This window comes from Salvelinus alpinus, chromosome 2 (genome assembly GCF_045679555.1).
Source record: "Salvelinus alpinus chromosome 2, SLU_Salpinus.1, whole genome shotgun sequence".
NCBI lineage: Eukaryota > Metazoa > Chordata > Actinopteri > Salmoniformes > Salmonidae > Salvelinus > Salvelinus alpinus.
Window position 1 is genome coordinate 16,521,884 of NC_092087.1, and position 23,811 is coordinate 16,545,694.

Sequence of the window (23,811 nt, forward strand, 5' to 3'; positions counted from 1 at the left end):
GGTCACAGATACCTTAATTAAGAAAAAAGGTAGGGGCATGGATCAGAAAACCAGTAGCTGGTGTGACCACCATTTGCCTCATGCAGCGTGACACCTCTCCATCACATAGAGTTGATCAGGCTGTTTATTGTGGCCTGTGGAATGTTGTCTACTCTTCAACGACTGTATGAAGTTGCTGGATATTTTTTTATTTAACCAGGCAAGTCAGTTAAGAACAAATTCTAATTTTCAATGATGGCCTACCCCAGCCAAACCCTATTTACAATGATGACCTACCCTAGCCAAACGACACTGGGCCAATTGTGCGGCGCCCTATGGGACTCCCGATCACAGCTGGTTGTGATACAGCCCAGGATCAAACCAGGGTCTGTAGTAACGCCTCTTGCACTCCGATGCAATGCCTTAGACCGCTGCATCACTCGGGAGCCTGATATTGGTGGGAACTGGAACACGCTGTCGTACACGTCGATCCAGAGCATCCCTTACAGGCTCAGTGGGTGAAATGTCTAGTGAGTATGCAGGCCATGGAAGAACTGGGACATTTTCAACTTCCAGGAATTATGTACAGAATGGCAAAACAATGGGCCTCAGGATCTCGTCACAGTATTTCTGTGCATTCAAATTGCCATCGATAAAATGCAATTGTGTTCGTTGTCCATAGCTTATGCCCGCCCACACCATAACCCCACCGCCAATATGGTTAATTCTGTTCACAACGTTGACATCAGCAAACCACTCCTACACACAACGCCGTACACGTGGTCTGCGGTTGTGAGGCCAGTTGGACATACTGCTAAAATCTCTAAAACGACATTGGCGGCAGCTTATGGTAGACAAATGAACATTAAATTATCTGGCAACAGCTCCGGTGGACATTCCTGCAGTCAGCATGCCAATTGCACACTCAAAACTTGTGGCTTTGTGTTGTGTGACAAAACTGCACATTTTAGAGTGGCCTTTTACTGTCCCCAGCACAAGGTGCACCTGTGTCATGCTGTTTAATCAACTTGTTCATATGCCACACCAGTCAGGTGGATGGATTATCTTGGCAAAGGAGAAATTCATCGATACGTATTCATCGATACGTATGCTATGATGCTGGTAAACTTGTCTCGCGCACCTACAGTGCTGGTCATAAAAAAAGCTAGCTAGCTCATGATGCAAACAATGTTCTTCCCCAAAAACATAGCAAAACGACAATCTGTTTCAGTAGCTATAGTTAGCTAGCTAACTATCTAGCTTGGTGTCATCATCTAAAATAACCCTAATTTATAAGACCATTCTTATTTGATCAATGGTGGTCGGACCCATCTATGTGAAGATAGCCACAATAAGGATTAGCCACACTTGTGGACTTTGCGGTTAGCCTTCAAATAAAAGTGTCATTGACAGTGATGCAAATTAATACAAATAGTAGAATTATGACATTGAATATATCATGCTAAATGAGGTTAAAATGTTATATAAAATCAACAAAAGACAATAATTTGTTAATTTGACAAAGATCGGTTTAAATCACACTGGATGTATGAGACTTCAGAATTGCATTAGGGGCATACTTATTTCACTGTAGAGCATTTCAATTTATAATATATATATATATATATATAGCTGGCTAGCTATATATATATATATTTAACCAGGCAAGTCAGTTAAGAACAAATTCTTATTTACAATGACGGACTAGGAACAGTGGTTTAACTGCCTTGTTAAGGGGCAGAACGACAGTTGTTTTACCTTAGTAGCTCGGGGATTCTATCTAACAACCATTCGGTTACTGGCCCAACGCTGTAACCACTAGCCTTACCTATAGATTGTGGATCAATGACATGGGGTATCAGTCTACTCAGTGACACCCGGAGAACATTGGTGTCGTAGCTCTTATTGTGGGACTCAGAAATAACTGTGAATTGAGCCACATTTATTGTCAACCTATGTGTATTGAACACTATTCCAGAGGAATAACAATACCGCGTGGATGTTTTGGAGTCTGATAACTCTGAGGACGTTGGGAAAAAATATATTGGGTATTGGGTAGACTGATACCCCATTTCATTGATCCCCACTCCTTAGGTAAAGCTGTACAGTGCAATATGAATGTCAATACACACAATAGGCTGACTGGGGAGGTGCTTTCACACAGTCACAGTCCCGCGATAAGAGCTACAACGCTAATATTTGTGTAAACTCTTCACAGTTGTGTTCTGTGGGTGTCACCGAGTAGACTGATAACCCATTTCATTGCTTCATATTCCAACCTTGTTTGACATTATCTAGTCTAAATATGGCATGATTCCACCAATTGTAACCTTCTGCATCACTTTCAAATACGTACTTTTATTTTGAAGGCAAACAGCAAATTCCAATTTTGTGCCTAATCGGTATTGTGGCTAGCTTCATAACACATAACCCGGTCCGTTCGAGCGTCATGAAGCTAGCTGGCTGTTTATAACGTTAGCTTTGGGCAACAGGGTTTAGTAGCTGGCTAGCTATTTATTTCCATGAACTGAAGTTCAATTTCAATAGGCTAACAACAAGTGGCTACCTAGCTAATACCAGAAGTTACGGTCCAACACAACATTCTACAATTAAACGGTGTTATTTGACGTGTAAAATTAAAAGCTTATTTAACATGTCAAATAGTGTTATTTGACGCGTCAAACAGCGTTCCATAGTATACTTGCTGCCGTCAGTGGATACTGTAGTTCCCACACTGTCAGAGGACTACTATTCCCACTTAAAAGTTACCCTCCCCGGAAATATCGGTTCCTTAAAATTTCCGGTCTCCATTTATTCCCCGATTGTTTCTCAGAAGAAATATCAAGGTGAGTCTCCCCTATGAAAAATACGTAGAAATTAATGAAATATGATTATGTAACGCTCATATCAACATCTGGCGTGAAATAAAAACATACCGCGTATTCTTTGAAAACAGATGGGTACCTGCCAGTATATTAGCTCGCTCGTGGCTTGGAATACAAAGCCGATGGAGGCAGTTAAACGTTGTCGTTACTGTAGCTAGCTAGACATGGTTGCCAGCACGGATAACGTTAGTTAGCTAGATGAAACGTCGTCATTAACTGGCAATGCACGCCATCGTCTACCTTGCTTGTTTTTCATCAACATACTTGATAGCTAGCCAGACAGTAAGCTAGCTAGTTTCAACTGATCAACAAATGGTGTAGTAAATATTGACTGAATGGAGCTAGCTACTATCTTACTCAATTTAGCTAGCTAACGTTAGTAACACAAGTATTAGCCCTAGCTTAATACCAATGTCACATATCTAGTTTGCTAACGACTCCATTCATTGGCACAACATACGAGGCTAAATAAAGATGGTGGTTGATGCAGACTATGGTATCAATACCATCTCGCTTTGTAGTAGCTACACTGTTTTTGTTTACTTTAATTTTCTCAGATGCTTATCAATCTCCCTATAGAAGGGGTATTTATACTGTAAAGGAAAAAATGCATTGGAGGTAAACTACTGTCTGGGATTTAACATGACATATTTTTGCTCTGTCAGATAAGTTGGTTATATGAAAATGATGTGGGACGGACCCAGGAGAGGACCACAAGGGGGCCCACCCTTTCGGTAAGCAGATGGTGGCAATGGCAGTATGCAAATAGAAAAACTATTTTACAAGAGAAAGTTAATGTTTTTACATTCTTATGGTGGTTACTTGATTTGAGAGCTACTTAATTTTAAAATGTTTGTAAATGTTTAGAGCCCAAAGTATGAATTCTGACTTTTTTGTTCCAGTGGGGACAATCGTGGAGAAATGTTTGGGGGCCGAGATGGCCCTATGCCTGATTTCAGGGGTAGAGACGGAATGAACATGGGTCCCAGGGGACCACAGGATCATGGGCCTCCTATGGACATGAGGAGAATGGACTGTCCACCTGATATGAGGGGCCAGTCTGATATGAGGGACCGTGATATGGAACCACATGACATACGAGGGAGAGGAGAACCACCTAGGGATTTCCTGGGGAGACCTGGAGAAGAACCAGACTTCAGCCTCAGAAGGCAGTATGAAATGTCAATCAGGGACAAGCTGCTTAATGCAGCTGCTGGTGGTAGTTTCATGGGGCCTGGGCCAGGCATGGGAGGGAGAGGAATGGGAGGGAGAGATGTGAGGGGGAGAGGCATGGGAGGGAGAGGCATGCCTCCACGAGATCTACGAGAGCCAAATGACAGATTTATGGACATGAGAGACAGGGATATGTTCCGCAAGGATATGCCAGGCTTCAACAATCCAGACATGGATGGAAGGCGAGGAGGATTTCCCATGGAGCCTATGGGTAGAAATGAGGGGTTCAGAGACATGCGTGATAGGGACAGGCCCCCGATGGGCATGGATGACATTGATGGGTTTAATATGGACATGCCTCCACGAGACCGAGATCGAGACAGGGGAATGATGGACTTTGACAGGAGGGGTGCTCCTCCATTGAATCCAAGGAAAAGATTTGAGTCTGATACGGACTTCAGAAACCGCGTTGGACCTCCAGCTGAATTCAGAGGTAGGGATAGATCTCCCGTAAGATTTGCCGACAATGATTGTGCTCCAATGGATGTCAGGGGAAGGCCTAGCGGCCCTCCAGATCTTGGTGGCCCAAACAGACCCAAGTTTATCGGTACAGATCCAGAAGGCACCCTTAGAGACAGAGAATTCCCAGAAATGGAAGAGGTGTCGCTTGCAGAGGAGTGGAAGAACCGTAAGAAGAAGGATGACTCTCTTCCATCTCCCATGACCAGAGGTCTTCCTCCTTTCTCCAAAGAGATGCAGGGACAGCGATTCCCTCCAGTGTCCAGAGAAGGCAGTCTTCTTGGAGAGCCAGCAAACTTTAAAGAAAGGAACATGCCATCTACAGAATTCCCTGGGAAAAAAGATGGGCCTCCTTTTGGCTTCCCTCGCCCCAACAGAGAAGCTCCAGGTTCCCAGAACTGGGATAAAAAGCCACCCACAGATATCCCTGGCATGGATCTGCCACCTTTTGGCCGTAGAAGTCTTCAGGACCCTGCCTTTCCACCCATGGGTCCTGGGCTCCTGCCAAACATGCCGAACAGAGAGAATGATGGCAAGCGCTGGCCCGAACATGGGGATACCAAGCAGAATCAAAATGCACCAAATCGAGTTGACAGGCCCCCATACCTCTTGGAGAAGGACAGACCCCCATACATCCTAGAGAAGACTCCACCAACTCCACTGGGCCATGGGCCAAACGATAAAACTCGTTTCAAAGGGCCGAAGGATGCATTGCTTGAACAAGGCCCAGAGAGGGTTAAGCTGGTTCCAGGGCCAGACTTCCAAGGCAAAGACCAGGACTACAGGGACATTGATTACAGAACAGGTCCAGGGATAGTCTTTGACTACAAACATGAGGAGCTCCCAGGACCTGACAAAGTTCTAAAAGAATCCAAAGCAGTCCCGGCTCCAAAATTCAGTGACTCTGGTTCCCAGGTTAGTAAAGCCAATATTTAGACTAAACCCAGAGAAAATGTAAATGTTTTTTATGCATCTAAATACAAATTCCATACAAATGTTCTTGTACATCTGTTAGTTGTCCATTTTGTCATTCATATGAATTTCAATTGCTTTAACCTGTTATTTGGACTGTCAACTAAAGGATCAGGATTACCGGAGTGCATCGGTGAAGGACAAGGTTACTCATACAATTTGCATCACTGGAATTCCTAAGACAGCCACAATGGAGCAGGTAGGAATCAAAACACAGACATTTAGCTTTTGACTTGATACTTTTCTGATTTCACAAAATCATGCAGTTAGGTGAAAGAAGTTTAGTTATATACGTATATGTGTGTGTGTGTTAAGGTTAGAGCCTAACAATATTTAATTATCTTTTAGATCCTTGGCGCCTTTGCAGTCCGTGATGGTGTCCCAATGCAGGGCATGAAAATCAAGAATGTTGTGCCAGGTGAGACAAAAGTCCCCGTGTGGACATGCTCAACTCGAACGATATCTCGAATCTCCTACGAATTGTTTCGCTATTTCGCTATTCGAATCATACGCTCATATTCTTTTCAAAGTGTCTTTGTTGCCTCCGATGTTCTCGGTCTTGATGCAATCGCTCATCAGTTCAACAGCCAAGTTTTCTAAGTATTTAGCCATTAGCGTTTTTCATTCCTGACAATGTAGGAACACTGTCCAAACATCCTGATTGCAGCAGTCTTTGACAGTGACTATCAGTCACTAAAGTTCTTATGACACGCAATCTCTTATGTTGTTCACACCTTATTTGTTTCCTTATACACCATTTTCTATTTTATTGAAACAAAAAACGAATTGATTACGATAGAATATGGGCAACAAGTTTATATTATTACTATGTAAGTACTTCAGGTTCTTGGTGTTGCTGTTCTCGTCATTCAGCTTAGACTAAAGTTTTCTCAATGATTTGATTGTAGGACTGCATCAGCCATCTACGTTACATTTTGGATCCCTGAGAAGCTACAATACCAAGTTTCTGAGTGACAGTATTATGGCAGGTTTAAAATGCAGCAAGACAATCCATACTTTCTTTCATACAAAGTAGGCCTATGCCTTAGTAGCACTTAAATCATACACAGTACACATATGCCTTAGTAGCACTTAGGTTATGCTATGCTTGCAGGAATTTACCTTAAGAGGGAAATTTTAAGTAAGCTGTAGTTGGTGTACTTGGGAGTATGTTTACAGACAACATTCAATCCATAGTTGGATCTGGAAAAGATGTTGGTACTGGCTTTTAATTAAGGACAACTATGCCAACTCAAATATTAAAGATAAATGACTAGAATCCATTTTGTGCTGCAAAGGTATGGAGAGATTGGCATACATGTCAAAAAATGAAGAATTAGGACAATGTTCGATTTCCCCCAATGTATTCATCGAAATGCTACACCATCACCACAAAAATGCTGAATGTGATCTCCTTTCGTGAACTGCTGTCCTTACTGGCATTGACTAACGCAAATCCATCTGTATTTCAAATGCTGTCCCCAGGTTACAGCTACGATACGGCCTATGTGGAGTTTTTAAACCTCGAGGATGCAGTCCACTTCATGGAATCCAACCAGGTGGCCCATCCTCATCTCTCTACATCGGCTGTGCCTTCGGGCAGGAAGAAGGCTTGGGCTGGGGGCGGGCATTTTAGAAGGGGGAGAGGTGGGAGCAGGGTTGGTTATTGTTTGGGATCATTTATGGGAGTTACTCCCTACCTGTGGGTGTGTGAATTGACATCGTTGGCGTAGGTTCAAGGGGACTTCGCACAACAATAGCTTAATAATGAGGTCAAAGAGGAGGCGTGCTTCTGGTGATGCACTTGGCATTGAAAAAGAAAGAAAAAGAGAAACCACTTCGAACAACATTCTCCAGATTTGTTTGCCGTAATGTAATCCTCTTAAATCGGAATGAATTTAGAAATGAAAACAAAGAAAACCATCTCTGAGAAAAAAATCACGTAGTCTCAAAACAATAAATGAGGTAAATGTTTGGATACATGGAATAAGAAATAAGGTACGTTGTATGTCTAAGCCCATAGGCATATTATCATAATGGGTCTTGTTCCTGGATTCTTGGTCCTCTGTCCATCCAAGTCTTAGTTGGATAGTTTTCTTTACAGTGATATCTGATCATTTTTAGATAGCAATGTCAGATCCTTCATGTTTTTTTTGCGTCATTTTAACATTGTTTTTATCAGGCTGGGAATAGTAGCTATTGGTGTTATGGGTATTACCTGCAGAATAATATACTAAGGATCCTAAGGTCTTTTCCAGATCAGACTACTCAGTTTAGATTTTATATTAGCTTTGAATCATTTACATATTTACATATTCCAATATAAAGTTATTTTTGGAACTTGAAGCTCAATAGATTCTAAAAAAGAATTGACTGCTGCTTTGGGATGGGTTGTGCTTACACGAGTAAGGCAGCCATTTCTGAGCTAGCGTTCAAGTCCATACTAGGTTTGTTTTTTCCCCTTTCAACTTTACACAGACTTTAAACGTACACGAAGTTGCTATTCATTTTGGTGGTGGCCATTATCCTTTCAACGGTCCTTTGGTGGCAATATTGGAAAGTTGATCTGTTTACAGTTTTCTGTGACCCTTTTTCCTTTGACTTATTCCTTCTTGGCAATATCTTGCCATCACCTTTGGCTATCCACAAGGCCAACTTTACCTCAGTGTCTTGGGGGTACTTACTACATACATTCTAGAATACTCTGTGACTGTTTGTGTCTTGAGGGTTTTACTCATTCCTTGATCTCAACAAGTGGACAATGTTCAATTTCATTCATCTTTCTCTACACAGAGAGAGCTGTGCATCATCCATAGTAACGTTATTCCTTTGCATTGCTGAATGGATGGACTCCATCTCTAAATGCATCCTCCACATCAGATCCACTCTTGCCTGCTAAATACAAGTATACATCTTGATGCACATTCACTTGACAACAGGAATCTTTTCTCTTGACCACAGTTCTTGGCTCACTTTCTCCTTTTGTTGTGAGACCTTTCAATTGGTCCTATTGGTATAGAGCCATGTAAAGTATCAGCAGCCTGCAATGGTTGGTTTTTAGCCATGGTAGCACAGGTGAATGTCAGTGGTGCACGCCATGGGTATATATAACTGATATTCTCCCAACCATATTGGCGTATTCTGGTTCCCATATTGAGGGAATCGTGATGTACTACAATCTTAAGCAACAGACCATCATCAAGGCCAGAGCCATATCTGGCTCTGCTCAAGGCTGGAAAGAAGCAGAACCAGTGACAGGTGTTACACGTTCCTTTGATGTGTCTTCTGTGTTAATTTACCCCATTGGGTAGCTGGTTGCTACAATGGTTTTGGGTCTACCATACAATGGTTATGATTTAGTTACCTAAGATATTGATTCTAGAAACATGCGCTTCCTCGCAATTGTTTCATGTAGTCAGCTGTATCTTTACCCATCAACGATTACATAAAAAGTTTAAAATACACTCGTCTTGGTTCCTGGATCTTACAATCCTAACCCTGTTAACGATACCGAACTCAGCAAGTATGGGTTATTGTAGATATAACTGCCACTCACCATTTTAGTTAAACTGGAGATTTTGAGTCTACCAACCTACAGCTTGCATGTCAAATCATGCAGTCATGTCAGTCATGCCTTTATGCAGATTAGTGTCATATACATTTACAGAGCACTGCCGACACAATGGTATATTGAATTTCATGTTGGATTAAGTACACATTTTAAGTACATATTTGAGTCCTATACTGTCAAAGAATATAGCTTTCTAGCTTTATCTAGTAAGACCACTAATATGAAATTCATAATCTCCTCCCCAAAGTACTGTACATGAGAAAAGCTAGAATTTCCACCTCCTGGCAAACAGTAATGCTATAGCATGGAGGAAATACCTTGGAAGGTATTGGTCGATCTAAGTTCCATATTCCTGTCAGAACCATAATGGTCGTCCCCTTTACCCTCGCCACTGAGGAGGACTAAACCTGCCACAGTGCATGATGGGAGTCTGTTATTCTCTTGGAACATTTAGAATTGTGAGTCACTTGGTTGGCAAGGAAGCAGATTTCTCAGTTTGAATCTAGCTCACTCTCTTCCTGTTTTTCAGGGATCCCTGAAGGTTGGCACTAAAACCGCTCTGATGCGATACGTCCAGCCGGACAGAAGTGGCAAGGAAGCTCTAGTAAGTGTTGGATATCACAGTTAGGGCCTTTTGTAGATGGAAGTGATTTATTCCCTTTACCTTTGTTCTTGTTTTAAGCATAGATCTTTTTCTTATTGGTAATGTCCACCCCAAGATTTGTATGCATGCTGGATTTGATTTGCCTGTGCTCCTTATGTTAAGCCATAGGTTGTTGAGACAACCACCACTAAATAACTGATGTGCCTTCTCTTGCTGCTTTAGGAACCAGGGCACAAGGCAGGCCCTCTGACCCAGGAACCCCTACTGGCAAGCCCAGGCCAGCTCCTGGTCAACAAGGCCAAGAATGAGCACCACAGCCAGGATGTCTCCCAAGCCAAGACCCCAGTTGACCCCCTGTCCCAGCAGGGCTCATGGCAGCGCAGCTCTGACCTCACCCCAGAGGCCTGGCAGCAGCAGGTGGACCAGCAACTTAGACAGCAGGAGGCTGAGCAGCAGGCAGAGTCCTGGGCCAGCCGCAACCCCCCTCGCCAAGGCCCTGGCCCACATCAGATGGACCCCATCTTTAAGGAGAGCAAGAGTGAGTGAGCTGGGGCAATATTGCAATAGTTGGGAATTTAGAATTGGAATCATTGGGGAGTAGGGAATTTAGAATGGGAATCGTTGGGGAATAGGGAATTTAGAATGGGAATCGTTGGGGAATTTAGAATTGGAATAGTTGGGGAGTAGGGAATTTAGAATTGGAATAGTTGGAGTAGGGAATTTGGAATTGGAATTGTTAGGGAATTTAGAATTGGAATTGTTAGGGAATTTAGAATGGGAATCGTTGGGGAATTTAGAATTGGAATCGTTGGGGAGTAGGGTATTTAGAATTGGAATCTTTGGGGAATAGGGAACCCTAGTAAGGAGTTGGTGTGATTGTTTATTTAAAACATTTGTTTGTTTCTAAGGAAAGCTCAAGATCAGTGTGCTTGTTCCTCTGTTTCCTCACAGCCATGATCATAAAGAATGTGAAGCCCACCACTACAGTGGAGACCATTCTGAAATCCCTGGACCCCTTCGCCTACCTTGATGAGAGGAACGTTCGTCTGGTCAGAGGAAAACCCCCGGGAGCCAAATGCTTCTGCTTCGTAGACATGGACTCCCATGAGGTATCACATAGCTGCCATTACATGTCAGTTGGCCACTTTGTCATGGTTTATTGCACTCCCATGTGTATGAATGTCTGAGAGTTGTACCCTGCTTAATGGATGTTACGTCTGTGGATGTCATGACGTGGCCTTCTTCCATCCTAGCAAGTGACCCGTCTGGTAGAGCTCCTCACCAAGCCCAGGCCTCTCTCTATCGACGGGGTCAGGGTTTACGCTGAGGTTGCTAAGCCACTGAAGAACCAAAAGTGAGTGACACTTATATCATGTAACCAAGCTTTTCAGTATAAGACCAGTGATGTTATTTTTTTACCACTGATGATTTGATGGTTCCTATTCCCCTGTTAGCTACAGAAAAGAGTTTGATAAATCCAACACTTCTCTCCTGGGGTACCCACCTGAGGCCAGTATAACGGAGGTACGTTAGGTGTTTGGTATCATTTTTGGTTTTGTTGAGATTGTGTTGGTTAGAAAACGAATGTGTTGTTTTGTACCCTAATCACAGCAGCAGCAGTACTATTCATCCCAACCTCACAACCAGCCACCAGGAGGCCCCCCACCTACCATGCAAGGTGAGACCTCTCTCATTAGTCAGTATCCCCATTCAAACACTATTCTACCTGACAATGTATGCCCTCCGGGATCTGTACATGAAGAGACAAGAAATGTTGCGTTGGGCTGTGGCTGTTTGTCTTTCAGCTCAACATGCTTCAATCGTCAGGTCATGTTGAGTAGAAAATGAGCAGGAAGAAAATGATTTGTATTATTTTTACCTAGGCGATCATATGGGTGGACCGATGGGCTCAGACCCTCTCTCCAATTCATCTGTTTCGCACTTGAACTCCAGCATGACTTCGGTAAGACACCATCAGACTATTATAAAACCACTTTATCCAAAAGTAAAGAAACATTGACAGTTTAAGCAGAGGAAATGCTTGAGTGAGTGTGAAATGCTCTTCTAACCAATGCTTCCCTCTTCCACATCCTAGGGAGGTGGCTATGCTGAACCTCCACCAGTTGATCCCTACCACCAGGCTCTGGACCCCCAGGTCTCCTCTGCTACAGCAGCAGGGGGGATGGCAGCAACAGGAGATCAAGGCACTGATGGCTACAGCTATGGTAAGGCCAAACAGTAGGCCAAGTGCCCTTCTCAGACATCAGGGAATATGCAGCTTCAGAAGCTCTTGTGAATCTGTGGAAAGTATGTGAATAGACAGACAGGAAATGAATCATTGTCATCTTGTCATACTCTTTTAACAACTTCTTTTTTTTTTGTCCAGCTACTGAAACTCCAGACATGACGAACTACCTGTATGATGCCACTTCTGGGTTCTACTATGATCCCCAGACTACCCTGTACTATGACCCTGCCTCTAGGGTAAGAGTTCTACACAGTAGCTCATATGTGATACATTATCTTCAAATTACCTTGGTGTGTCTGTGCTACTCTACGTCCTTCATGTCCAACGTGTGTGTGTGTGTATGTGTGTGCAGTATTTCTACAATGCCCAGACCCAGGAGTACCTGTACTGGGACAGTGTGTCCAAGACGTACATCCCTGTTCCCGGAGGACACTCTACAGACACCCAGCTCCCCATTGCCCAGTCTGGTGTTGCCTTGGCACCAGACGTACAGGCCATTCTGGCTAATCCAGCAGCAGACGCTCCGCTGGACATGAAGAGACCAGAGCCAACCCCTCACTTCGACCCTCCCCAGCTCCTGAACCCCACTCCTGCCCCTAACCCTAACCCCAACCCTTCCCCCGAGAGGAGAGAGGAGGAGGACACTGCACCTCGCATGGACAAGAAAGACAACAAAGACAAACCAGGAGAGAAAGAAGAGAAACCCAGGAGCCTAGCCGCTTTCAAGGTTAACCCACAATATAGTCAAGTATAATGAAGCTATAGGAACAATACACCACCTTATAGATGGTTAACACGCATGTCTGTCTCAGATCATGAAGGATATGGAGCGCTGGGCTAAGATCCAGAACCGTCAGAAGGACAGCGTCCGTGTTCCGTCCCCTGTACTCAAGACCTCCGGTGGCGGGCTGGATGACAGGAAGTCCTCCAAGGCAGCTGACGCAGCCTTCACCATCTTCGAGAGGAAGGTGGGTACCGGGAGCCTCTGTGACATGCATGCACTTTAATGGAATTGTGTGGAATTAAATCAGTTTTTTTTCACTGTCCCTCTTCTCTGTTTCCCCAAACAGGGTGGAGACGACCTCTTCAAGAAGCCTATGGCTCCTCCCAAGAAAGAGGGGAAGGGCTCAAAGGTAAGATTGATTGATTGGTGAGGTCACTGTCAAAAGCCTACAATGTTCTGTTGTGTATGAGCAGGGGGAAAGGGATGAATTTGATTCCAAACCATTATGTCTGTGGGGTGTCTTCCTCCATCCCCGGTGACGTTGTTTCTGAACTTCCTGCTCCCCACCCTTCCCAGCAGTCCATTGGCTCTCTGGGCCTGCTGGCGTCAGACTACGCAGCAACAGGCAGTGATGAGGAGGAGGAGGTGGTGCAGCATGAGGATCCTCAGGCCTCTAGGAGTCAGTCTCAGGAGAAGGAAGACAAGCTGACAGACTGGAAGAAGATGGCGTGCCTGCTGTGTAGGAGACAGTTCCCCAATAAGGACGGACTGGTGCGCCACCAGCAGCTCTCAGACCTCCACAAGCAAAACATGGAGATCCACATGAAGATCAAGAGATCAAAGAAAGAGCTGGAGGCTTTGGAGAACCAGGAGAAAGAGGTCAGTGGAGGCTAGATGTACACATTTGATAAGTAGTTGTAAAGCAGTTCAATAGTTGTGAAAAGCTTAATTTTAGTTGCCTTAATCTCTCTAACCTCCGATTCAGCTATGTTCAGGAAGTATTGTTGAAATGTTATATGAACGATGTATTGATGTCTGTAATCTGTTCCACAGCTGAGTGCCAGGGAGTCCAACGGCTCCCCTGAACAGAAGAGAAGGAAACATCAACACCAGAATAGCTGGGTCGGTGGCTCCAGGGACATGCATAAAGGCAGCGAGAGGCCGGGGTTAGGTTCTGAGCCTGTTGAGGTACTATAACATCTTTCTTTTTCAGTCTGTTGGCAAGTTGGGTTTTTTGGTGATTTTAACCCCAGTTGTTTTGTTTTTTTCATTTAAAGCTTGGTGGTGATTTTAACCCCTGTTTTTCATTTAAAGCTTGGTGGTGATTTTAACCCCTGTTTTTTTTTTTTTTTTTTTCAAAGCTTGGTGGTGATTTTAATCCCAGTAGTTTTTATTTATTTAACCTTTACGGGATTGGTGTCCACCCCGCGGGACGGTTAAGCTAACGTGCGCTAATGTGATTAGCATGATGTTGTTAGTAACTGGAAAATTTCCCAGGACAAAGACATGTCTTATATCGGCAGAAAGCTTAAATTCTTGTTAATCTAACTGCACTGTCCAATTGAACTATTACAGTGAAAAAAGACCATGCTATTGTTTGAGGAGAGTGCACAACAACAAACTTTTATCATGGCAACTGGTTTGATACCTCTAAAGTTAAATAATGTACTTCAGTAATCTTGCTCTGATTTGTCATCCTGAGGGTCCCAGAGATAAAATGTAGCATCGTTTTGTTTGATAAAATCCATTTTTATATTCAAATGTAGGAGCTGGGTTCTACAGTTTGAACCCCTGCTGTGTCCCCCATCTAGATGTGTGAAGGTTAGTGTCTTTTCTGTAGGGAAGCTAATTATCCATCATTTATGACATTCCTGGGATTGTGTAATTTTTATTACCATATCAATTTTGTATGTTCTCTATAGTTATGAACTTGAAAATGTATCAGTTGACCATTTGGGCAGACTTGATACAACATTTTGAACTGTAATGCAATGGTTCATTGGATCAGTCTAGAACTTTGCACATGCACTGCTAAATTGTGCCTAGACTCGTAAGTGATATAATGGCCTTTCTCTAGCATTTCAAAGTTGATGGGGGAGTGCATGTTTTTTTCTTTTGTATTATCTTTTACCAGATCTAATGTTATTCTCTTTCATTAATTTCACATTTCCACCAACTTCAAAGTGTTTTCTTTCAAATGGTATCAAGAATATGCATATCCTTGCTTCAGGTCCTGAGCTACAGGCAGTTAGATTTGGGTATGTCATTTTAGGCGAAAATTGAGGGGGGAAAGGGTCCGACCATAACGAGGTTCTATTAAAGCTAGTTGGTGATTTTAACCCGCTTTTTTTATTTAAAGCTTGGTGGTGATTTTAACCCTTTATGCTTCCTATCTTATCTCCCACAGAGGAAGAAAAAGGAGTCTGTTGTCTGGAATCATGCCACCTACAAACAAGCGGTGCGCAAGGCCATGTTCGCACGCTTCAAAGAACTGGACTGACCTTTCCTCCTTTTCAGTTTATTAAACATTTCGCTAAATTGAGTGAGTCACTGAAGGCTTGTACGGAATGACACATTACTCAAACGGTGCACACCGTTCTTCAACCGCCATTGAGCTATGTTTGCTTTTGGTGGGTGTGACCTGATCAATATTGGCGTGACCTTTTGAAATCGCTAAACTAATGCAGTGCACCATACACAATTGCCCTCTGTACCACCATACTCAACATTCTTCATAACAGCACCGTTTCCTTTGACTCAAACGTTGCACATCGTTCTGTTCTGCTGAACACACCCCACATCACCCAATCCCGACTGTGTCCCTGTGTTTGTATGTATGGGGAACATTGGTCGAATTAATGTGCCTGCCAAACCCTAGCGGATCTTTTGGACTGAGCCCACCTCTTACTGTATCTGTGGGCCCACCTCACTGTACTACCAGCAATGCAATCTGTCCGTAGCTGTTGAGACAATGTAGCTGTAGGGAGACCGTTAGGGCCTCCACATTTCTGCAGTGTTCTCTATGCTTGTTGGAGGGCCATTCACCCCCCCCCCCCCCCCCCCCCCAGTCCTGACAGAGCCAGATGATCTGAGAGCAAGATGGCAGGAGAGTGGGAGAAGAAGCAGTGGAGTTGGTGCTAAGTTGCTCTACAGACTCAACCCAAATAGCAAGCTGTCTTTGACCTCCTAATCAATCCTTTTAAGGGATGTAGCTTTTTGTTTTGCCATGTGTTGTGTGTGGCTGATGTGTAGTGTTATTGCAGCCAGATCTGGTGTTGTAGAGTACTTGTTGTACGCCACCGGGCGGTTTCAGCTACATATTGGGCATTTATTTTAACACAGCCTTTTACATGGACTTATTCCTTTCCTTGTTTGATTTATACTCTGTATTGTGTGCGCACCTTTTTTTAAGTAAAATATCAAATCTACTTGAATTTGAGTCTGTGGTTTATTTCTGTGAAATGTGTGATATTAGTTTGGAAAGGTGTGCAATAATGGACTGTATCTGTCAGACAAATGATGTTCGGTAACTCTCCATTGGGTGGCAGCAGTGTTCTTTTGAGATATGTACAGTCACTGAACCTGAACGTATTTGTCTTCCCATGTTACCCATTCAGATAATGCAATAAACTGGAATACGCCTAAGATGTTTTTATTTTCTTAAATTATGGAATTTGCACAATGGTCTTTGCTCATTGGTCTTGGGTATTGTTGAAGGTGATAAGAAATAGGATGATGTAAAACTGACTTGTCTGTCCATTGCCATGGCTACCCAGACTCCTTGCTACGCGACGCTCACAGACCTTAGTTTCTTCTCAGCAATAAGTCTGGATCTGAGTACCTCCCCCTGACCCTACACTGAATGCCAACACATTCGGGGCCATCTGATTGGTCCAGAAACAGATGGGTTGGGCCAAAGCCAGAACACAGTGGGTAAAGCGGCTGTGAGACTAATTGGATTACCTTGTGATACCGGATGCTATTGCTCTGGGACTAAATATCAGATGTCAATGGTTCCAAGCCAGGTGCCAGCTCTCTGCTCATGTCTCCTTTTTATTTTATTTGTCCCCTGAAGTTGTGTAGCTTGCTCTAATTAACCCTTGAGTCATATCTGAAGTCGCTGTGTCCATGGATTCTTGACCCCGGCCTTCAGTCAGTCAATGTAGAACAGAACAGCCTTACGTTGCTGTGTCTTACTCTGTACATTTACAAGACTGCACTCAAGGGAAAATGGACCCATTGATTTGTGTTTTGTGATTTTAGTTCCCATCAGCAGGTTACCTTTGACTCAAACTTTGCTGTCTCCCATCCAACCTGCTCCTTTATTTTCAAGCCTCCAACGGAGTGGTTAATGCAGTTTCTACCCAGAGGCATTCTCAGTAAGGGGAGTCTTTAAGTCTGGAGACAGACACATGGCAGGGAAGCAGCACAACTCAGTGGAAAGCCTGTCTTGGCAGGGAAACAAGGCAAGTGCATAGCATTACCACAAACAAACCAAACGCCACCAACAATGGCATGTTAAAGGGCATGTAGAGTGTGTTTTGGAGAAAACCCCAGCTTGAAATCACATGACTTGCTATCCAACTTTTGTTTTTGGTGTCATAAATGTGCTATGGTTCAGTAATTAATTTCATACTTCCAATTGCAGCTCTTATCCCTTAGTATTATAATTTTTTTCACGGCGAGCCAAGCGTTTGATTATGTCAGTGCTGATGGCAGAAAAGAATCCATACCCCTCTGGTGGCTGGTTTGAAGTAGAGGTGGTAAGGTATGATTGGTGATGCCATGCTGGGTCAACAGATACTCCATCATTGGTAACCCACCATGTCAGGAGTCTGAGAGCTGCAGAGTGATCCTAGCATTGCCCCACCATAGGCTGGTCATAAATCACTGTCCTCTGGCCTGCCGTGGCTCTCTTATCGCCTCTGTACCAGAGAACCCCCCTCTCCATGCTCTGCTTTGTGAAAAGGGGACAGCTACATGACTGTTTGTTTTCTGCTCATGCTTGCGTGTCGGTCGGTTGGGCCCAACATTTTACTTTGTGTCTGCATGTTTGACCTCTGCTATTCCAAGCATGGTCTCACTCACTGTCTCGCATGCACACCGAGTGCTGTTCAACATTCACAGTCTGTTGAATCAAAGCACTCAACTTTTCCTTACACAACAAACTAGTCTATAAATATTGTTTTGGGGAGCTGAGACTTCTATTTTAATTAGATGTGAGACGTTGTTACAGCGTTGTTCTGATCCTTCTGGTTCTTCTCTGGTTGTAATAGTGAGATCTGTGCTGTGTCAAGTATAGCTCTTTGCAGCAGTACAGAGGAAGGGAGACACATGAAACAGTTCCGTTTCCCCTCTGATATCGACACCGTCAGTGCACATTCAGTGTAACATCTGTAGGCCTACAGTAAAAAAACGAATATGTTGTGATTTTGAGTCCGTGGGCTGTCAGTTATTCAGTACACAACATAAGAAAAAAGCTGTCCCCATAGAATAACCCTTTTAGTTCCAGGTCGAACCCTCTGGGGAAAAGGAACCCAAAAGGGTTCTTCAAAGGGTCTTCGTATGGGGACAGCAGAAGAACCCTTTTAGGTTCTAGATAGCACCTTGTTTTCTAAGAGTGCAGTACTTTTATTAGTGTTCTCCTTCATCAAATGATGGATGCACACCACCGTGGAGCATGTCTCTGCATGTATCCTTAGTTTAACTGAACTGTGATGTTCATGCTCACCAAAGCGCCACTGACAGCACATACATCATGGACATTAAAAGGATTATACTGAGGTGTCCTGATGTTATTTCTCTATTAAGGGAGGTTTGTGTTCTTCTCAAGGTCAGGTTCTTTGATTCCCCCATTAAGCAATCTGCACATATTTCCCTTCAGAGTAATTTGTTATATAGCCAGTGGCACTGATCAAATGAATATTGTCAATGCTGCACATGTACTCTTCTAATACATTATCTTTATTTGCATATAGATGGAGAATGTATCTGGAAGATATCTATTGTAAGTAGAATTCATACATTTCCTTGAATTAGGTATGCTGTATGACTTGGACTCTGAACCTAAGGTTAATTAAAGAAACACCTCGAAGAGAAGTGTTACCGTCTGGAAGATCTGTGTATTAATGGTGTTATAGATGGACAGTGGGAATACAGCAAGCTTCCACACTGTAAGCTAAAGCGCAAATATTGTCTGGCTATAAGACGACAAGGTGTGCATACTAAAAGATATAGAATACTGTGTCTGTTAAAAGGACATTGCTGTTGAATGTGCATCTTGGGATATCTTATGCAGAGAAAAAAAGTATAATAGCATTGCATGTATGACTCTTCCTAGGGGCCTTTAGATTATGTGGCCCCTTAGTTTATGCATGGAGTAAAGGCCAGCTCTTGTTTTATTTACAGATTTAAATTATAATACGAAGGAAATAGATAACTGGAGCCGTGCAATTAGAGGTTGTTAATGTTTGCAATTTTACAACATTACACAGATTTTTAAACGGCATGTTGTTTGTCTAAAGGGGTTTGTATTATGCAGATATCGCTCTGTTAAGCCCAGTCAGAATCCATGGATTTTCTGTACTATCGGCATCTTTGAAAAGAGACTTCTCAAGGTTTCCTTTGTGTTTAATGGTCTGATTTCCATTCCTCTTTATATCCGCTCTGTCACAAACCCCCCTCTGTCACAGATGTCATCATTACCGACCGACAGCCAATGCCGTAGTGTCAGTTGATTGAATATTAAATGAATGTGAGAGGGACTTCATGAGGATGAGGACCAAACGAGGTAGTAGGGCACAACGGTGGCGAGTCACCGTTTTGTAATCCGTTCACGTACTGCTGGAGATTTCAGGCACTAGGGGTGTCAGAGATGGAGCACAGCAAGCCCAATTATCCCAGTCGGACAGCAGACGAGGGACCAGCAGTCAGGGGATGGAGCTTTAGAAGCACCTCAGATAGATGTGCTGTCAATCTGCACAGCAGATAGAGGTGGGAAGAGACTCTTTTGATCATCATGAATGCAGGTTTTGAAACAGCAGCAGTTCCAGACGGACAAACATGCAGCACATTATGTGCAAAACAAATTAAAATGTGAGCACTCTATCTTTTCATTCATGTGACAAACGGCTATGTGGCTCTTTGTGGATAGAGGTGGGTGTAATTACAGTATGATGTTTTGTATTAGGCCTGAAGTCACTGTAAATGTGGCCTTCATTTAGCCATTTACTCCTAGCCACTCCAGTACTCACATCATTATTGGAATATTACAGTGTATAGATTAGTTTGCCTCAAACCGGCCTACAGTAAATTCTACTTTTTATGACAACTCTTAGAGTTTCAGCTTTCCTCACTGTAAAATTGATGCAAGTGAAAATCAATGTATACTGGATTTACTTTGTTTTATGACAGATGGTCACATGTACGCCTCATGTAAAATGATTCTCCTTAAAGAGTAGCATGTGTGTTTTGTGGAACTGGACAAATATAAAAGCCTGATCATGCTCCTCTCTACATAATCTCCATGGTGCTTTTCCTTTCAAGTGTAAGTTGAAAAATGGAGTCTGCCATTGAGCTTATCCATATGACATCATCTTAAAAATGTCCTGGTTGTCAGAAAGAGACCGGGCTTCAGGGGGCAGCTTTGATTCCGGAGACGGAGCCAGTGGCTGGTACAGCAGGACTGGTTCCGTTGTTCTGTGGTTCCGTTGTCTGGCCCATCACTGAGAACATTATAAAACATTGGGAACACTTAGAACTGGTGATGTCATTGCTCTCCGCCTCAGCTCAGACAGGAGTAACAGCCTTGAACAAATACAGAAAACAGGAGGTTGGAACCATTTCCTTTGCTGATTGAGCTCTCTGGCGCACACACTTAAATAGTGGATGAAGAGAATACTTTCAAGAAATAAAGGAGAGACAAAATAAATTGTATTTTCTTTCTCTGACAGTCAGTTTGAAGCAAGTAGCTTGGGTCATAATTTTGCTGTCTAGCCACCAATCTGTTCTCTGTATGTTTAGGTTGTAGCTCAGGGAAAGGTGAAGTGTGTTTCTTTGAAGCGTTGACCGTGACCCCTTCTGTCCCTGACTCCTTTCTCACCCTGACCACTCCTGACCCTGACCACTTCTGACCCTGACCACTTCTGGCCCTGACCCCTTCTGGCCCTGACCCCTTCTGGCCCTGACCCCTTCTGGCCCTGACCCCTTCTGGCCCTGACCACTTCTGGCCCTGACCACTTCTGGCCCTGACCACTTCTGTCCCTGACCCCTTCTGGCCCTGACCCCTTCTGGCCCTGACCCCTTCTGGCCCTGACCACTTCTGGCCCTGACCACTTCTGGCCCTGACCTCTTCTGGCCCTGACCCCTTCTGTCCCTGACCCCTTCTGTCCCTGACCTCTTCTGGTCCTGACCCCTTCTGGCCCTGACCCCTTCTGGCCCTGACCTCTTCTGGCCCTTACCCCTTATGGGCGGTGTTCCTGACACTAGGAGTAGGGTGTATGCCACTGGGAGGAGGGTGTCTGGCACTGGGAGGAAAGTGTCTGCCGCTGGGAGGAGGGTGTCTGCCGCTGGGAGGAGGGTGTCTGCCGCTGGGAGGAGGGTGTCTGCCACTGGGAGGAGGGTGTCTGCCACTGGGAGAAGGGTGTCTGCCACTGGGAGGAGGGTGTCTGCCACTGGGAGGAGGGTGTCTGCCACTGGGAGGAGGGTGTCTGCCACTGGGAGGAGGGTGTCTGCCACTGGGAGGAGGGTGTCTGCCACTGGGAGGAGGGTGTCTGCCACTGGGAGAAGGGTGTCTGCCACTGGGAGAAGGGTGTCTGCCACTGGGAGGAGGGTGTCTGCCACTGGGAGGAGGGTGTCTGCCACTGGGAGGAGGGTGTCTGCCACTGGGAGAAGGGTGTCTGCCACTGGGAGAAGGGTGTCTGCCTCTGGGAGAAGGGTGTCTGCCGCCATGAGGTTGTGAGTGATGGCTCACTGACCACGTTCACGCTAATTACTAATTTCACAATGCATTTGTAAACATACTGTACAAAACGGCTCCTGGAGCTACTTATCAGTGATTTATGAAGCGTCCCTTGAACCATTGCCTTGCTTCATTACAGATCTTATCATATGCTGCATCTAGTTCGTCGCCAGAAAGTTAATCATTTTAATCTTAGCTGTCATGAAGCCTGGCGTTCGGTTTTTGAACACTCCATAAATCATTATTGTCTTCCAGACAATGTCATATTAGCCATGCTTCCATTACAGGATCCGAGAGGATGTTTCACAAAGGCCAGGAACAACGTCTATCCAGGGATAGCCACAGCCACCGCTTAAGTACCTCTATGGCAACTGTGAAGAGAGACAGCAATTATGGTTGGATGAGATTGATGCACCTGGGTTGTTGTGTGTTTGTGTTACTATGTTGTTATATTAGCATACCTGTTAGCTTGTGGTAATAGGATAATTACTCAGGTATGTTTGATTTTCCACTCTCTCGCTCTCCCTCCAATTGCATTTGGCCTTGACTGATACTGAGTTACAACCGAGTCGTGTGAGTGAATAGATTCCACCTCAGTCATGGAGCGTAAACAGTCTGAGGGAAGACCTGCCTGTCCTGGCCTGGTCTCACATCTCTCCCTATTCCACCTCTCTTTCTCTTTTCCATCTCTCTCCCTATTCCACCTCTCTCTCTCTCTCTCTCTCTCTATTCCACCTTTCTCTCTATTCCACCTTTCTCTCTATTCCACATATCTCCCTATTTCAGCTCTCTCTCTCTCTATTCCACCTTTCTCTCTTTCCCACACCTCTCTCTCTCTATTCCACCTCTCTCTCTCTATTCCATCTCTCTCTCCCTATTCCAACCCGTTCTCTCTATTCTACCTCTCTCTCTATTCTACCTCTCTCTATTCCACATCTCTCTCTCTATTCCACATCTCTCTCCCTTTTCCACCTCTCTCTCTTATTCTATCCATCCTAGCTTGTCCTTTGTTCTCTATCTCTATACAGTCTTACTCCCTCCCATATTTGCACTCTTGATCTCCCCAACCCTCGCTTCTCTCTCTCACTTATCACTGATTTTGTTGCACCCCTTTCTCCTCTTGTGGGCAAATTCCACATGAGTGTTGTAATTCCCTGTGATGGTGTGCCGCTATTGAGCAGACACTCCCCATTAGATCCGGAAATACTCTACTCCTACCGGGAGCTCTCTATCTATCCCCTGTCTGTAAGGTGGTGCTCGACTCCCGTTGGAACCTGTTGACCCTTAACTTGCCTTGCATTCCTAGCTCTTGATTTATTGGGTGTAGAACTTATGTTCTGTATTTTCCATGTCATTATTTTTTGATGGACGTTTATAGCAGTCAAATAATATTTTCCTAATATACCTGATGACATGTGTTTGTGTTAGAATCAGTGGAAGGTTAAAAAGGGTGTGAATTGAATGTCAATCTGTAATTATCACCAGGCCGGTTCAATGTATCAGATGTAGGATCTACCCTGGGAGATAAAGCTGCATATGTCCACAGAGACAGAGAAGACTCAGTATCTCAGCAGCATCTACATCCTCCGGAGGTTCAGGCCTCTGTTTAACCAGTGGCGAGTATTCATGGTTGCCAACGGAAGCCAGGCTTCCCCAAAACCTGTACCAATAAAAAATGATGAAAAAACAACATACAAAATAATATGTTTTTTGTTTCACCGGAGAAAGCATTTTAGCGAGCACCCTTCTTTCTCAGTATGTGTAGCCCATCTATGCTGTCTGGTCAAAAAGAGTATGACATTGTTGCTGCCCGCAGCATTGAATGCAAAGTAAGCCAGCGAGTATTTGGCCTCCCTTGATAAAAAAATATAAAATAATAGCCAATCAGCGTTGAGGTCAACTGTGAATGGTCCTGGCACACAAAAATAGTGTCAAGGGAAGCGCGTTTGGATTTGGCTTCAAACCAATCACATCAAAGCAAAAAGTAATTTACAAAAATAAACTTGAATAGTTGCATCTCGTTGTGTTGTTGTCCTCCGGTGGCTAGCCAGCAAGCTAAAATTGTCCCTTTCTTAAATGAACCATGGATGGAGGTAATTCAATTGTAAACAACGACGGTAGAATTATGTCATACAACCAATTAATCCAGGTGTATGGAGATGTATGCTCAATACAAA

The 23,811-nt window shown here is 44.0% G+C and overlaps 1 protein-coding gene across 4 annotated transcripts; it reads left to right on the forward strand.

The window, feature by feature from the left end:
* The first annotated feature begins 2,743 nt into the window (after positions 1 to 2,743).
* On the forward strand, positions 2,744 to 16,109 carry LOC139554854 (RNA-binding protein 5-like). 4 transcript variants are annotated; one of them, XM_071368090.1, is made up of 22 exons: positions 2,744 to 2,825; positions 3,530 to 3,598; positions 3,767 to 5,471; positions 5,638 to 5,727; positions 5,877 to 5,946; positions 7,014 to 7,087; positions 9,629 to 9,703; positions 9,926 to 10,241; positions 10,655 to 10,812; positions 10,957 to 11,057; positions 11,158 to 11,227; positions 11,315 to 11,381; positions 11,587 to 11,666; positions 11,799 to 11,928; positions 12,090 to 12,187; positions 12,304 to 12,678; positions 12,764 to 12,919; positions 13,022 to 13,084; positions 13,252 to 13,554; positions 13,729 to 13,863; positions 14,442 to 14,496; positions 15,083 to 16,109. In XM_071368090.1, exons 2-21 carry the CDS (start codon positions 3,543 to 3,545, stop codon positions 14,460 to 14,462), a joined length of 4,143 nt encoding a protein of 1,380 aa, XP_071224191.1. In that variant the 5' UTR covers positions 2,744 to 2,825; positions 3,530 to 3,542; the 3' UTR covers positions 14,463 to 14,496; positions 15,083 to 16,109. The 4 variants fall into 4 exon arrangements, with proteins under 4 accessions (XP_071224191.1, XP_071224173.1, XP_071224183.1 ...); XM_071368072.1 differs by lacking the exon at positions 14,442 to 14,496 and having other exon boundaries at positions 2,745 to 2,825; positions 13,255 to 13,554; XM_071368082.1 differs by lacking the exon at positions 14,442 to 14,496 and having other exon boundaries at positions 2,745 to 2,825; positions 11,318 to 11,381.
* Positions 16,110 to 23,811: the final 7,702 nt, after the last annotated feature.

Excerpts from the sequence above, each read along its gene's own strand:
- LOC139554854 (XM_071368063.1), top strand. The coding sequence starts at position 3,543 with ATGAAAATGATGTGGGACGGACCCAGGAGAGGACCACAAGGGGGCCCA. Across the intron at positions 10,813-10,956 it reads TAGACATGGACTCCCATGAG|CAAGTGACCCGTCTGGTAGA; the intron begins GTATCACATAGC and ends CTTCCATCCTAG. Across the intron at positions 13,864-15,082 it reads TAGGTTCTGAGCCTGTTGAG|AGGAAGAAAAAGGAGTCTGT; the intron begins GTACTATAACAT and ends TATCTCCCACAG.